Source organism: Amphiura filiformis, chromosome 17 (assembly GCF_039555335.1).
Source record: "Amphiura filiformis chromosome 17, Afil_fr2py, whole genome shotgun sequence".
NCBI lineage: Eukaryota > Metazoa > Echinodermata > Ophiuroidea > Amphilepidida > Amphiuridae > Amphiura > Amphiura filiformis.
Window position 1 is genome coordinate 20134081 of NC_092644.1, and position 14407 is coordinate 20148487.

A 14407-nucleotide genomic window follows, 5' to 3' on the forward strand; every position below is an offset into this window, starting at 1 on the left:
CTGTTACATGTATGTACAATGTAGGATGGGGTATGTGTTACGTATGTAACATGTACACCTGTGCAGTCAGGGCCAGATTTACTGATTTAACACATGCACACATTGTAGCTGTGTACACTAAAAATTTAAAATAAATAAATAAATAAAAATAAATAAATGTTGGAGTTTAATGTGTGCTTCAGCTAGGCATGACCTAATTATTAGCACACTTCAACAATTCCGCTAACATTAGGATATATCAGAATATTTCCGCTTTACCAAGTGCACAACTGATGCGCAGGTACTGTCAGTGACTTAGATTGTGATTACCCCCAGCAGCTCCCCATTTTACACCTGGGTGGAGTAAAGCAATTGGGAATTAAGCTATCTTGTTCAACGACGCAACTCACTGGCCTCATCAGTGTGGCTTGAACCCGCAATCTTTCGATTATGATGCTCTCACCTGAACCATGGGGCCACTGTGCTTCCCATACACTATACATAAATAGGATTGGTTCAAATTCATCTCTATTTGGAGTCTTTGATATTATGTTCATAACTTTAATTTTGAACATGGACTCGGACTGAGTCAGGACTTGAGCCGGACTCAGTTCATATAGTTTGCTGGACTCAGACTTGGCTCAGACTTGGCCCCTGGTCTGGAGTTCGGACTCTGATACAAAAGGACTCTGACTTGGCTCGGACTCAAATTCGAATCAACTCAGCTCGACTCAGACGAGGTAGACTCGGGCACAAGTCTAGGTAATTTATAACCTGTTTGTGCAGATGTGAGAGAATCAATGATGCATGACACCACTAGAGTTCTTTCCTGTTATAGGCCTATATGCAGCACAGGCTCTGTGCTGTACTCTGATACCTATGATGATCCAAGATATATTCCACCAATAGTAGCCCTCGCTAAGCTCGGTGCTCGTTTCACTCACAACCAAGATGAAGGCAACCCAGCTTGATAGTATACTACTAAAGCAACAGAGCCCGAAAGTAGTGCTACACAATGTGTACTTGTACATGTAAAACATCACCACAAAGTCACCAGCAACTTTAACGTTAAAGATATCGGCCTATCATACATGTATCATAAGGAGAAATATTTTCAAAGCAACTGTCAATACACTCAATTGCATGTAGTCTTTAATTAAATGCCCATTGTGAACAACACTGCATAAATCATCTCAAACTCTTCTTAGCAACTCGAAAAATTTCAACTCACAACTCGCAAATTTCAACTCGCAACTCGCAAATTTCAACTCGCAAATGTCAACTCGCAACTCGCAAACCAACTCGCAACTTCCTTTGACAACTCGCAAATGTCAACTCGCAAATTTCCACTCGCATCTCGCAACTCGCAACTCGAACTCGCATCTCGCAACTCACAACTCGCAACTCGCACTCGCAACTTGCAACTCGCACATTATCCAACCCCCCCCCCCCCCCATATTCTTTCATGATTTCATCTATGAACAAAAAAGCTCCTCAAGTGTATGAATCCTGTATTTGATGAGTTCCAGGAACCCTTGTATACATGTACATTTAGATACAACACATGATAGAAAAGGTTGAAGCACAGTTGAAATGACCTGTACACAACACCAGTTCCTACTCCTTGAAATAGTCTAGCTCAGAAGATTATTTTAAGGGCATACAAGTATGGGGTCAAAGTCCATACAGTTAAAAGAGTCAAAGTCCAGAACCAAATCACCAAATATCTGAAAAGATCAAAGGAATTTCCTATGCTTCTCAAGCAACACAATGCTGGATTATCCTTAGCTGTCATGTCCGGCTAGTGTAGTATATATTGAGGATGTTAAGTTAATGAATTAGTCACTTACAAGCGTTCGTTTATATCGTGCACCTTGTATTTAATAAAAGGAAATTTCTTTCACTTCAAAGCGGCGAATCATACTAAACCGGAACATTTGGTGGAAAATAAATCTTATACTAATCAGAAATTTCCAAACATGACACATCTGAATAGGCACCAGGAAAAAATATGAACCATAAATTTATGAATCCACTCTATAAAATGATTATGGAGGCATCATGATAATGTCTGGGACTCAGCCTTTCTATCAATAGCAACATCCCTTGACCATCTACAAATTGAATATTGTATGAGCTACTTAAAATGTAAATCCCCACATATGCTATAAAACAAAAGTACCTTACAACAATAAGGGAACCAGCTGGCAATTACTGGCCATGTCAAATGTTGGGGTTACAAAGCTAATATTTTGAGATGGACTTACACACATATTATACGAAACAATAGCCATATTAATGGGGCATAAAACAAGAGCAAATATGCACAGAAAGGAAAAATTTAGTCATGTTTTAACTCCGCCTTGTTGCTGCCTTTAAGAGCAGGCCAAGGTCTGCGAAATAAAAACAGGATTAAAAGAATGCATAATGGATGGTGTGGCGTGCAACTCTCTGGAGGTGTCCCAATGCATCGTTATCATTCAATCAGACGGCCCTCCCTTGCGACCCGTTCTCGCTACGGTCCGTAACACCTAAAAAGCTGCAAGGATTGAAAAGACACAAGCATTTGTGTTACTTCCCAACCTTGACTGGCCGAGCTGCATCCCAGAAGTGTCATTTATAAAAATCTTGTCTGTCTGTCCATCTCATTCTGCAAATTGCAGCCAGCACTATTGGTTTTCACTGTAAATTTCCTTCTTTTTTTCCAGCTGGATGAATAACCTAATTTACTCAACCGCCTGACAAGACCTTGCAGACAGTATAGATATGGTGTAGGGAAATTTGGGTTAGAAAATTGTGATTGGCATCGGACTAAGTGTTGACAGCTTTTCACCTTGATTCCTATTTTTAAAAAGCCCTGATCACTTCAACTGCAATTGATGAGCGAGTGTTACATGCATGCATATATTTGTGTGAAGGGGAAATGGAGACTCGCGCACAACTTAAACGCATTAAAATAATTCCAGATTGGTCAACATGAGTCACAATTATTACTACTAAGCAACCAATAGCATTGCAGATTTGCAGCTGCACACAGCTTTCCCTCATCAACTTGAAAACAGAGTAGTTACTGTTATTCAACATGATGCATGCATAAAATGCAATGTCTGTCCACTCATGATGGCGGTGATGAACGGACCATATGGATCAGCAAAGGGAAAAACCAAAAAAACTACTAATATATAAACATGTACTGGGTATACAGAAATTATTCACACTACATGTAGATGAAAATAGTACCAAGGTTACAATTTTATTGACTCAAAATCAGAATCTTAATTCATGCCTTGTTATGTGAGTATCTACCATGAAAATGTCAACTTTAAGTTAACACAAACCATACTGACGCGAGTATAGTCCCACCTCCGAATAAAGTCCCACCCCCAAAAATACAAAACATCTTGAAATTTTTTTAATTTTTTTTTTAAAGTTACTTATTTTTTCGGCTTTGGAGTGTCCCAGGACCTAGACCTAAATGCTAGGATCATTCATGGTTGACCTAAAAAAAAAAACAATTTCAAGATGTTTTGTATTTTTCTTATGAAAATTGATAATTTGTATTCATGTCATGCTCTATTAATGATTTCAAAATGCATTCAAATTCAAATTTTTTAGGTCAACCATGAATGATCCTAGTCCAGGGACACTACAAAACCGAAAAAAAAAATTAAAAAATGTTTTTTTCGTTTTTTTTTGTTTTGTTTTTTGAAATTGAGTATAGTCCCAACCCCAATTTTGAAAAATGTTCACCCAAAAACTGGGTGGGACTATTACTCGCTTCAGTACGGTAATATTTATCTTTTGCCAGAATTGGTTTGCTAACTGATTGCACAGGTGAAGTCAACAGAAGGGTGTAAAATAGGTTACACCGAATTTGCAACAAAGTGAAAATAATGCATACATTATTTAGTCATACCGTACATTGTATACTGTTAATCGTTCCGAAATAGTCGTATGGTACAATGTATGTCAATAAGAATCCCTGTCCTACATGAAACATGAACATAAATTTTCAAAAAGTTTCAAAATTCAAGAAATACATTGTATATAATTTAAGGGGGTACATACACCCCTAGCCAATTTTTTGCTTATTTTTGTGTTTTTCTCAAAAATTATAGCGCATTGGTGACAAGTAAGATACATGTATATTATAGGGGCAAAGATGTACAGCTACTGCACTGCAAATTCAGCAACGCAAGGCAAGTAGTTATTGATTTATTGATCAAATATTGGTTTTCCCTCATTTTTGACTGTAATTCCACAACTGTTGTCTGTGCTGAAATACAATTTTCAGTGTAGCAGTTGTAGTCCTTGCCCCTATAATATACATACCGTATTGTTTGTAATAAACGCTCCCCCCCTCTAATAAACGCCCCCCTCTAATAAACGCCCCCCTCCAATTTTTCTGTGAAAAATTGACAAAAATGCAAACATTTCCATGCCATATCGTGTAAGTAAGCTTAAAATTTGCATCAGTCATGTCAGTCACGATCGCTAAATTGCACGGAAAAAACCTATTAAGCCACTTGCACGGTTCCGCCATTATACACTATGTGCGGGGAGAGCCTCGAACTGGCAGCATACATGAATGGGAATTGAACCAGTCATATAACATTCTGTGTAAGGTTACGTAATTCTTCCTTTCATGTATGCTGCCAGTTCGAGGCTCTCCCGCATATAGTGCATAATGGCGGAACCTGCAAGTGGCTAATTATGACTCAACTCCCATCCATTTCATTGCCTAATTATGGTAGAATTTCACTAATTTCATGCACTTACAGGTGTAATTTTGTTGTATTTCCCATAAAAACATCATTTTCCGTGGGCGCCGCCATCATGTATAGTTGTAAATCCCTCCTTTTAACAGGAGCACCATCGGGAAATTTAACCCGATTTTAAAGTTTTTTTCACAGACAATTCGCCTTCAATAAACGCCCCCCTTTTGGAAAAATGCAACGCCCCCGGGGCGTTTATTACAAACAATACGGTATCTTACTTGTCACCAATGCTCTATAATTTTTGAGAAAAATGCAAAAATAAGCACAAAATTGGGCAGGGGTGTAGTACCCCCTTAATCAATCCTCAAAATTGGGGTTGGGGGGCAGTAATCAATCCTCAAAATTGGGGTTGGGTGGCAGTAATCAATCCTCAAAATTTTAAAGAAGAAATTAAGGAAACACATAAAAAGTAATTCACTTACAATTTTGTTCAAGGGATGGCCCTTGAGGAATATGGCAGGATGAATTCTAAAGTCTGCACAAAAAGTAACTCAGCTGTTATAAATAATGATGTAAAGTCTGCACAAAAAGTAACTCAGCTGTTATAAATACGCCTATAGATTCAGAACTAATAATTGTTTTCACAATATTTCAACATAGAGAAAAGGATGATTTATTACACGCATTGTGATACCCCATTCGTCAAATGTCGCTCAATATTAACAACACAGTAGTGCTTAAATTACAGAAAAATACCCGAATTTAAAAGTTGCAGTTTACAGCGATCAATGGTTATAATGCCAGCACTGTAAGCACGTAAAGCCCGCCATTATCTTCGCGCTTACTTCAAATCAATACAAATAACTGCAACTTTTAAATTGGGGTATTTTTCTTTCAAAACACTGCTGTATTGTCAATATTGAACAAAATTGGACAAATGGAGTATCAAAATGATAGGTAAATCCTTCTTTTTATGTTGAAAACAATTATTAGTTCTGAATCTATATAGGCGTATTTATAACAGCTGAGTTACTTTTTGTGCAGACTTTACATCAAACATAATCTTCAGCCAGAAAGGTTACCAACTGAGCAACTTTCCTATGCACAGTGCAGGCTCAGAAATCCGACGCGGATCCGTGAATCAATTCGCGCAAAGATTCTCGTAAAACATCAACCGGACGATTCTTGTAGTGCATTGGCAGTGTACAGAAAGAAAAAAATATGCACCCAGTTTGAGTCCCGGTTTGACTATTTATACTTCATTATTTAAGCAACTGAACCCCCAAAATGGCGAATTACATGAGTATAATTTACTTTTTAATCATTAATAATTTGTACAATATACTGATTTGAGAGGGCATTTTAACAGCAAAAACAGAGCCAGAGCCGCCATCTTGGATGATTAAATCAGACTGTATGAGGGCAGTATTTTTTTCAATCATTGTGCAGCGGGAGCGGGATGTAGATTTGCGTGAATCAGGGATTATCCAAATGGATTCGCCCACACTGCCAGTGTGCAGGTAGGTTTGGAAAGCTAGATGCACTGGACAGCTGGATGCACTTGTGAAGTTGTGCATGTATGCACCTGGGTTAGGTAGATCGAGCTCTGATCAATGTGCATGCGCTGATTTAGGCCGTAAGTCGAGTGTATGCATTGACAATGTGGGCAATGACTACGTACATAGTTTTGGCTTCTTTGCAAAAGGATTTGGGGTACCAGTATAAGCGCAAGAATTGGTGATAATATTGTATGTGCGATGCCCATAAGAATTGCAATCACATTATTTCTAGGTGTTGATTCCAAACTGCAGTGTTTGACATTTCAACAGCCCTAAATTTGATGTGAATTGTGTATTACTGGTACAATTAAGGCAAATGTGTAGAGTCGTTAGTGTCGTTAATGACGGCATTTCATTCCATGGCGTGTGCGAGATATAAATTGCTAGCCTGAGCCTAGCTTTGTGTCTGTTGTCTTGTCACCATTCATTTTTGAAGCACAGACTTTGTGAACTTTTTTTGTGTGAATGCATGTATCCATGTCAGCCGTCCATGCGTACAATCTAACCAATGGAGAACTTCTCAGACTATGCCGTTTCATTGCCAACTTTTTGCGCTTAAAACTACCAGACTTCAAAAGGTACATTATTCACTAGATCTTTTTTCATCCTTTCAACCCAAATATTTATGGAATTCTATTATGCTAAGCACCGAAGGCACGATTGCAGTATTCACAACCTCATTTAACAAGTAATTAATGTAGGGTCTATAACGTTTTTTAATTTAAAAGAAAAAAAATTTGCATATTTTCACCGTGGTGTGTTATTTTGTTATCTTCCCATTTTTCTTGGGTACCGGTACTTATATTATGCCCATGTCACACATGTAGCTGGATGAATGTAGCATTTTTTTCACTGGTATAGCCAGATAGCCACTGAATTTCCTTGCGACAACTTTAAACCATGATGCAGGCAACAGTTGAAATAGTTGGAAGGATTTCAGCAGATCAGTTTCATAAAACATATTTTTTTAGTATAGAGTCTATTTCATCAAATGGAAGTGACATCATTATGCACCCTCCTGAATAGACCTCTTGATCATGAACACATCGTGGTTCAAACCGACTTTTCTAATTTGACAATTATATGACTTACAAATTCCATCATATTATCTAGATTGACTGCCAACAAAAGGACAAGATAAAAAAAATCGGCTTCCAACTACCCTTTGTCAATCCTACCTTGTTCCCCCGCTCTCTTAAAATTGTCATAAAACTTACCCTGATTTGTCTAAACTGTGAATAAACATTTCCATGACTTTTTTAACACTTAGAATTTCAATGACCATATTCAAATTCCATAACTTCTTCCATCCATGACTTGACCTTCTCTGGTTTCCCATGTAAGACCAAAATCGAAATCATGATGACATGAATTTTGCTCATTTTAGAAATTCCAGACTCTGTGGGCATATATAGCCTATGTAGCACCGCTTACGCACAATTGCAATCCCCACCCCCAGGTCCCAGGCAATAGCAGGCACTTAGCCTGGGATGTAATGCATCTTGACAGGGCCGGGGATCTACCCATAACATTATAAAAGATTGTTCTCAACTGTGCAGGTTGTAAGGGGTGGGGTGGGGGTAGGGGTGGGGGTAACAATGATCTGTTCTAAAACCAATTAACCAGTGGAATCCAGGTTCTTTGATATGCATGATTGTGATCTTTCCGGCTGTTTCCCCAGGGTAAGGGGCGGGGATGTTCAAGAAAATATTGCCCCTCCCGGCCCCGCTGGGACTTAGCAAATGACTGTTGCAGGTTTGTAACAGTTTACAAAATTACGTCGCCGTCTAAGTCCCTAGCCCCGAGCCAACTGACAGCCGCGTTACAGCAGGGGTTCGCAGACTCCTTATTAATTATAATGTTTTAATAACTTTTATAGACGACTCATGTAAGTGAAATTTTGGACCTAAGTAGTCAAAACCTGAATGTGGGAACCCTGTACATATTGAAGGTTTTAGTTTTTGTGACTGACCGTAGAAAATAGGCCTATACTTTGATCAGCTCGTAATCGGCGGGTATTGTTAGGCTTTTACCACTATGCCGAAAAAGTAGATCCATGTTAAAAGTGATATTGTTCATCTGGAAATTTGCCCCGACCCCAACTTCCTCCACTCCCCCTGGAAGTCTAATGGTGCGTCCCTAACTGTTGAGTTATCGTGGATACTACGGTACTTAGCTAGACTTTTCAATCACAACTTTAATTTGCTTGGCTTTATAATTGGCTCATAACATCATGGATTGATATTGGTGTGAATACAATGTAGGTGACCCAAGAAGTGACGTCACAAGCCGTTGACCTCCGTTGACAACAAATCCGATTCAGAAGTCAAATTTGTAGTTTTCTGAGGTTTGTCCTTTTCAAATCGGCCAAAATACTAACATTCTCGACATGGGCCTCCAGCCAACAACAAAAATAAAGACTCTCAAAACAAAATGGAAACAGACGGAATCAGCTCTGCTACAAGTCTTTCAACTAGTCGTGCTGCTCCACGCTCCACGGTCTATTGTGGGTTGAAAAGCGTAAGTGTAGGCACTGCGCCGAAAAAGTAGATCCTGTTCATCTGGAAATTTGCCCTGACCCCAACTTCCTCCACCCCCTTGAAGTCTAATGGTGCGTCCCTAACTGTTGAGTTATCGTGGATACTACGGTACTTAGCTAGACTTTTCAATCACGACTCTAAAGTTTGATTGGCTTTATAATTGGCTCATAACATCATGGATTGATATTGGTGTGAATAGGTGACCCCGGAGGTAACGTCACAAGCCGTTGACAACAAATCCGATTCAGAAGTCAAATTTGTAGTTTCTGAGGTTTGCCCCTTTTCAAAGCGGCCAAAATTCTCTTGGTCGGGCTGACGTCACAACTAGGGGAAATAGCCTAGTAAAACTAGTGTGCGCACGTGCAGCTCCCCTTTCTCGAGCTGGTTGCTATGCGCGCGCTTGTGCAAAGGGGACAATGTTCCCGGATGTCCGACCGAGTGAATACTACATTTCTTTAACTTCTTGACGGTCTATTGTGGGTTGAAAAGCGTAAGTGTAGGCACTGTAGCGTCATGTAAAATAAGTACCCGGGTGGCCGGGGTCACCTATACAGTTGGGCGCAGATCGCTTGTGCGAACTTACGTTTGCGTAAGTTGTAATTTTATTTATTGACACGCGCAGTAACAAAAACCAAATAATTTTCGCCAATTATAAGCCGAACAAACTTTAGACAGTCTGAACCAGGGCACATGCATAGCCTATAAACATTGGTTCTGTGTACCGGTACGTAAACTGAAGTGAAAGCCTCAGTCATGTCAGTTTAATATGGAGCGAGTCTTGAAGTGAAGGAATAAATTTCAAATTCAAATTATGCATGCAGCACATTGTTCAATCATAAATTATTCATAATTTACTTGGGAGTAAAATAAAAATAACTTAAAAATAAAATTGTTTACAACAAGGAATCAAAACAAACAATAACACAAAATTCCGCATAATATTTATATGGCATTTTTACTTTAGGCCCTTCACAATTAATTCTTAGTTTCCTGTTTCATGGTTGAAAACCAGGGATGAGGCGACTTTTAATTATTAATTATTAATTATCTTTTATTTTCTTTATTTTAAAATAAGTGGTCTTAACCTACATCAAGCCATTTTGACAAGGAGCATGCATTTAATTATTTTACTACTATGTTTGATTTTATACATAAGTAATGGTACAATTAGGTTCTATGTTTATTCATCATTATAGATGATATGATCAAAGTCAGAAAGTAGCAAATGGTAGTCATTAAAAGTTATTTTTAAAGAGAAAATCCAAAATATAAATAAAATAATTAAATATTTTGCAATTCTCTACTTTGGACGCGGGCGGGAAACAGGAAACTAAGAATCAATTGTAATTGGCCTTAGCTGGACTATTGCTGAATGTAGAAATTGTATTTTTGTATGTCTTTCAGTGTCACTTCGGTCTTTTTGCTGCAGTGCATATCAGCACACAACATCGACAATCAGTGATCGATTTTCGTATATTTTTTTGTGTAGCAAAGAATGCTACTCACTTTCAGATTTGAGTAGCAATTCCAAAATTGTGAGTAGCATTTTGCAACATGCTAATCCTGAATGTTCCATTTTCAGTTCAAGTCAGTGGCCAGTGATCGATTTTTTGTATATTGTTATGTGTAGCAAAAAATGCTACTCACTTTCAGATTTGAGTAGCAATTACAAAATTGTGAGTAGCATTTTGCTACGCTAATCCAGGTAAATCGAACACTGCCGACAATGTCACACATCAATTTCATTGCACAAAATGAAGTACTACGGGCGGGCGAATAACTCATGATCATGGTTTTAGTAAAACCCTTGCATGACCCCAGTAAAGTTTTGATGGTGCTTGGTCCAGCTGAATAGGTGGTAATCAATTATGGCGATTCCATTGCATAGCACAGTACTATAAGCACGCACGATGTCGATGACGTCTAGCGCGCTGGCTGGCTTAGGGCAGGCCTCAATACACAAAACATTGGGTTCATCTTAGGACATGACAACATGACTGGCAAGCGACTGACTACGTCTGGAAAGAGACCTTTCTTTGCACTTTAATGACCGATTCTCTAGTTAGCTTTCACCTCTAACTACCGCTGCATTCCAGCGTTAGATATCTGTACTTTACTTGAGGCCCAACATGGGACGAATTTGATACTCCAGACTCATAAAAATCCGTCTTGTGCATGGCATTACCTCAGATGACCCCGCGCTGTTTCGCATTGAAAACAGCGGACATTTTCCCTATTCGGCAGTCTGACCTCACATTCAACTGTCCGAAATATGTTACGTTTTAGACAAATCAAGAAATCAAACTTACCCATATCGGACACGTTGTCCATATTAGATACCTTCTCCTTAACGTCCAATAGTATCACCTTGAAATTATTTCTAAATTCGTCAAAAAGTTGGGTCCAAACTTACGATGTAATTCAAGAACCTTCGGTCCACCACTGCAACGTAATGTAGCTGGGCGAAAGCATTGCAAGTCCCAATATAAAATTTGACCAGTTTGTGCGTACTTCTCGTGTATAAGTCGCACTGTTCCTAGAAAGTGTAACAAATAAATCGCCCAAAACATACGCCCAAGAAAAATTTAACACGTAAGCCAATTGCCCTTGCCGCCCAAATCCAATCAATCGTGTGGAATATGGCGCACAACTGGGCGGAAACAAGTACAATGTACATGCACACATGCCTCGTTAAGGTCATTGTCTGATTGGCCAATCGCATTCGACGTCTAAATGAAGTGGAAAATTCAGGATTGAAATTTACTCAAATATCAATTCAATAACACGATAACACAATAAATACCACACAAATCTAAATAAATGCTACTAAAAAACCATAAAAACATGAAAATAAAGTGTTATATTAAGGGATGTGTAGAATTTGAAATATTTGATCAACATTAATGCCAATTAAGTGATTCTATAAATTAGCAACCTCCAGCGAACGGGTTGCAAAAAGGACGCCGCCCCCAACTCGACACCAGAATAATCATAACAAAAGGTGTGAAGAGTCCATGCACTTTGTCTGTGACCTAAAAATGACTCCGAGTGGAATCGATTACGTAACATAAGGAATATAACGGTTTATGACTCATGGGGCAGGGGTGAACTTTTTTGACCTATTTTTAAGTTCACCGAGACCGCAATTATTTAATGTTTATAAATAAATAAAATTGATTGAAAGGAAACTGATAAAATATTAGTTTTATGATGAATTATGATGGTTTGTTGTTGTTCTAATTAGCGAAGTAGGCCTAGATGCAATTAAAAATTCGAGCAATTAACAAAAAATGATCATTATTGTGAATAGCGACGTTTTCACAGTAATTTTTTGTGGGACCTGAGAGGACACTAAAATATCTCTGAATACGAGGAATATCCTTCTGTTATCAAATAATTTTGATTTTTGAAATTCGCGATAAAAAATTTAGGACAAATTATTTAAAAAATGATAAAAAAAAAATAAAGACCTACAAATACAATTTTTATGTTTTGGGGGGAAATGTATATCGCGAATTTCAGAACAAAATCATTTGATATCAGAAGGACATTCCTCGTATTCAGAAATACAGAATTCAGAAATGGTGTGCTCTCAAGCCCCACAAACAAAGTGTACAAAGGTGGGTGACCGACCAGGACCCTTAATGTACGATTTCCGTCAAATTTTAATTTTGATATTTTTTTATTTCAGATGTTGAAATAATATTAGTAATAACTGCTGGGAAGGGTTACAGTGACTTGCTGCCCATTTTAAGCTGAAATAACAAAGTAAAGTGAAAGAAACCCCACTTTTAGCCATCTAACATGCAGTTCTATTGGAGGACATAAATTCATAATTTTTTTAAATTGTGACTTATGTCAAACTTTGCTAGCTCTGTTGACCTACAAAGACAAGAAATTTGGCCGATTCCATTTTAGGTGGAAGTTGGAACATGTGTAAACATTACAAATATACAACAACAAAAAATCAGGTTTGAAAAAAACAAAAACAATTTCATATTATAAAATCGTACAATTTATGGCTTTAATGATGAGTGTCTTATGAGTAACGGGTCATTATAATTAAAGGCCCATTCAGTGATTTGCTCATCCGGACAAACGTAAAAATCAACCAAATTCAGATTTCGGTACCTTTGTCATTGACAAAATAAGGCATTTTTCATGAATCTGTAATTTATATACTGATGACAGTATATATAAATTAGCTATAATATGTATTTGAATGGGGCTTCAAGTTCGTCAATACTGTTATCATTTTTAATTTCAAATGACAATTTGAATGATTTACCCTTCACTTTTCAGCAATGTATTAACAATTTTAATCTTTTTACACTTTGCGCAGGGATCACTGAATGGGTCTTTAATGTCATAGGCTAGGCCTATATGATGTTATTATTGTTTTAATTGTTTGTTTGTTATATTCGTGTTGCAATGAAATTGTTTAGTGCTCAGCAGTACTTTGCATCGTACCAACTTTTCTAAAGCTTTTCTTTTCTTTCTTTTTTATTTTTTTATTTTCGCTTTTAATTTGCTGTCACGTGGAAGCCTATAATTTTCTCAGGGGGTGTCGACAAATAAATTTTGCTGGTATATAGCCGAGTTTTTGTCAACAGTTAAATTACATTCTGTTAGAATGTTTTACATCACGTTTTCAAAAAATATTTTATGTGTGCCATTAAAACGGGGGGTTTTATAACCTTTTCTGTAAAACGCGTGTCATCAACACCAATATCAGCAGTATAGACAGCTTCCTCATCAGCACCAATATCAACAGTAGATAGCTACTTCATCAGCACCAATATCAGCAGTAGATAGCTACTTCATCAGCACCAATATCAGCAGTAGATAGCTACTTCATCAGCACCAATATCAACAGTAGAAGACTAGTATATAGTAGATAGCTATTTCATCACATAGCAATTTGTAAGCGCTCTTTAGCGTTTCATGATCCACAGCTTCATCCCCCCACTTTTCTCAAAAAAAGTTGATGTACCAGAAATTTCTTGCAGATTAATTCGTTTAGTAAAAATATCGTTCAAATTTGAATTTCGTTCTGATTTACCAGAACGAAATTACAACAGTGGCCTATATGGAGCAGTGTATACATAATCATGCATAACTCGCAAACGCAAAATCGGTATCAACTGAAATATTGGGAATAAGCTTTTTTCGTTTTTTTTTACTGAAAAATGTCATAAAAAGAGGATGCTTAGGATCACGAAATCCTCCTTTAATTTGATGTCATGTGGAAGCCTATAATTTTCTCAGGGGGTGTTGAGAAATAAATTTTGCTGGTATGGCCGAGTTTTTGTCAACAGTTAAATTACATTCTGTTGGAATGTTTTGCATCGCGTTTTCAACAAATATTTTATGAGTGCTATTAAAACGTTTTTTATACCCTTTATAGCCTTTTCTGTAAAACACGTATCATCAACACGAATATCAGCAGAATAGATAGCTTCCTCATCAGCACCAATATCCAATGACGGCGCAACGGGGGGCATGGGGATTCTCCCGTCTGAACTGTTGCCCCTGTCCCCCCCAGTAATAACCGAAAATTGCCCCCCCCCCACCCGACAAAAATGTGGCGCCACCACTGCCAATATCAGCA

At 37.9% G+C, this 14407-nt stretch overlaps 1 protein-coding gene across 2 annotated transcripts in view; it reads right to left on the reverse strand.

The window, feature by feature from the left end:
* The window catches only part of LOC140137434 (retinoic acid receptor RXR-alpha-B-like), a 172252-nt gene extending 160967 nt beyond the window's left edge, over positions 1-11285 (reverse strand). The window contains exon 1 of one of the 2 annotated variants that reach the window (XM_072159086.1): positions 11106-11285. In XM_072159086.1, coding sequence (XP_072015187.1) covers positions 11106-11127 — 22 coding nt within the window. In that variant the 5' untranslated portion in view covers positions 11128-11285. The remainder of the gene's footprint in view (positions 1-11105) is intronic. The other variant, XM_072159087.1, reaches the window with a different exon arrangement.
* Between the last annotated feature and the right edge of the window lie 3122 nt (positions 11286-14407).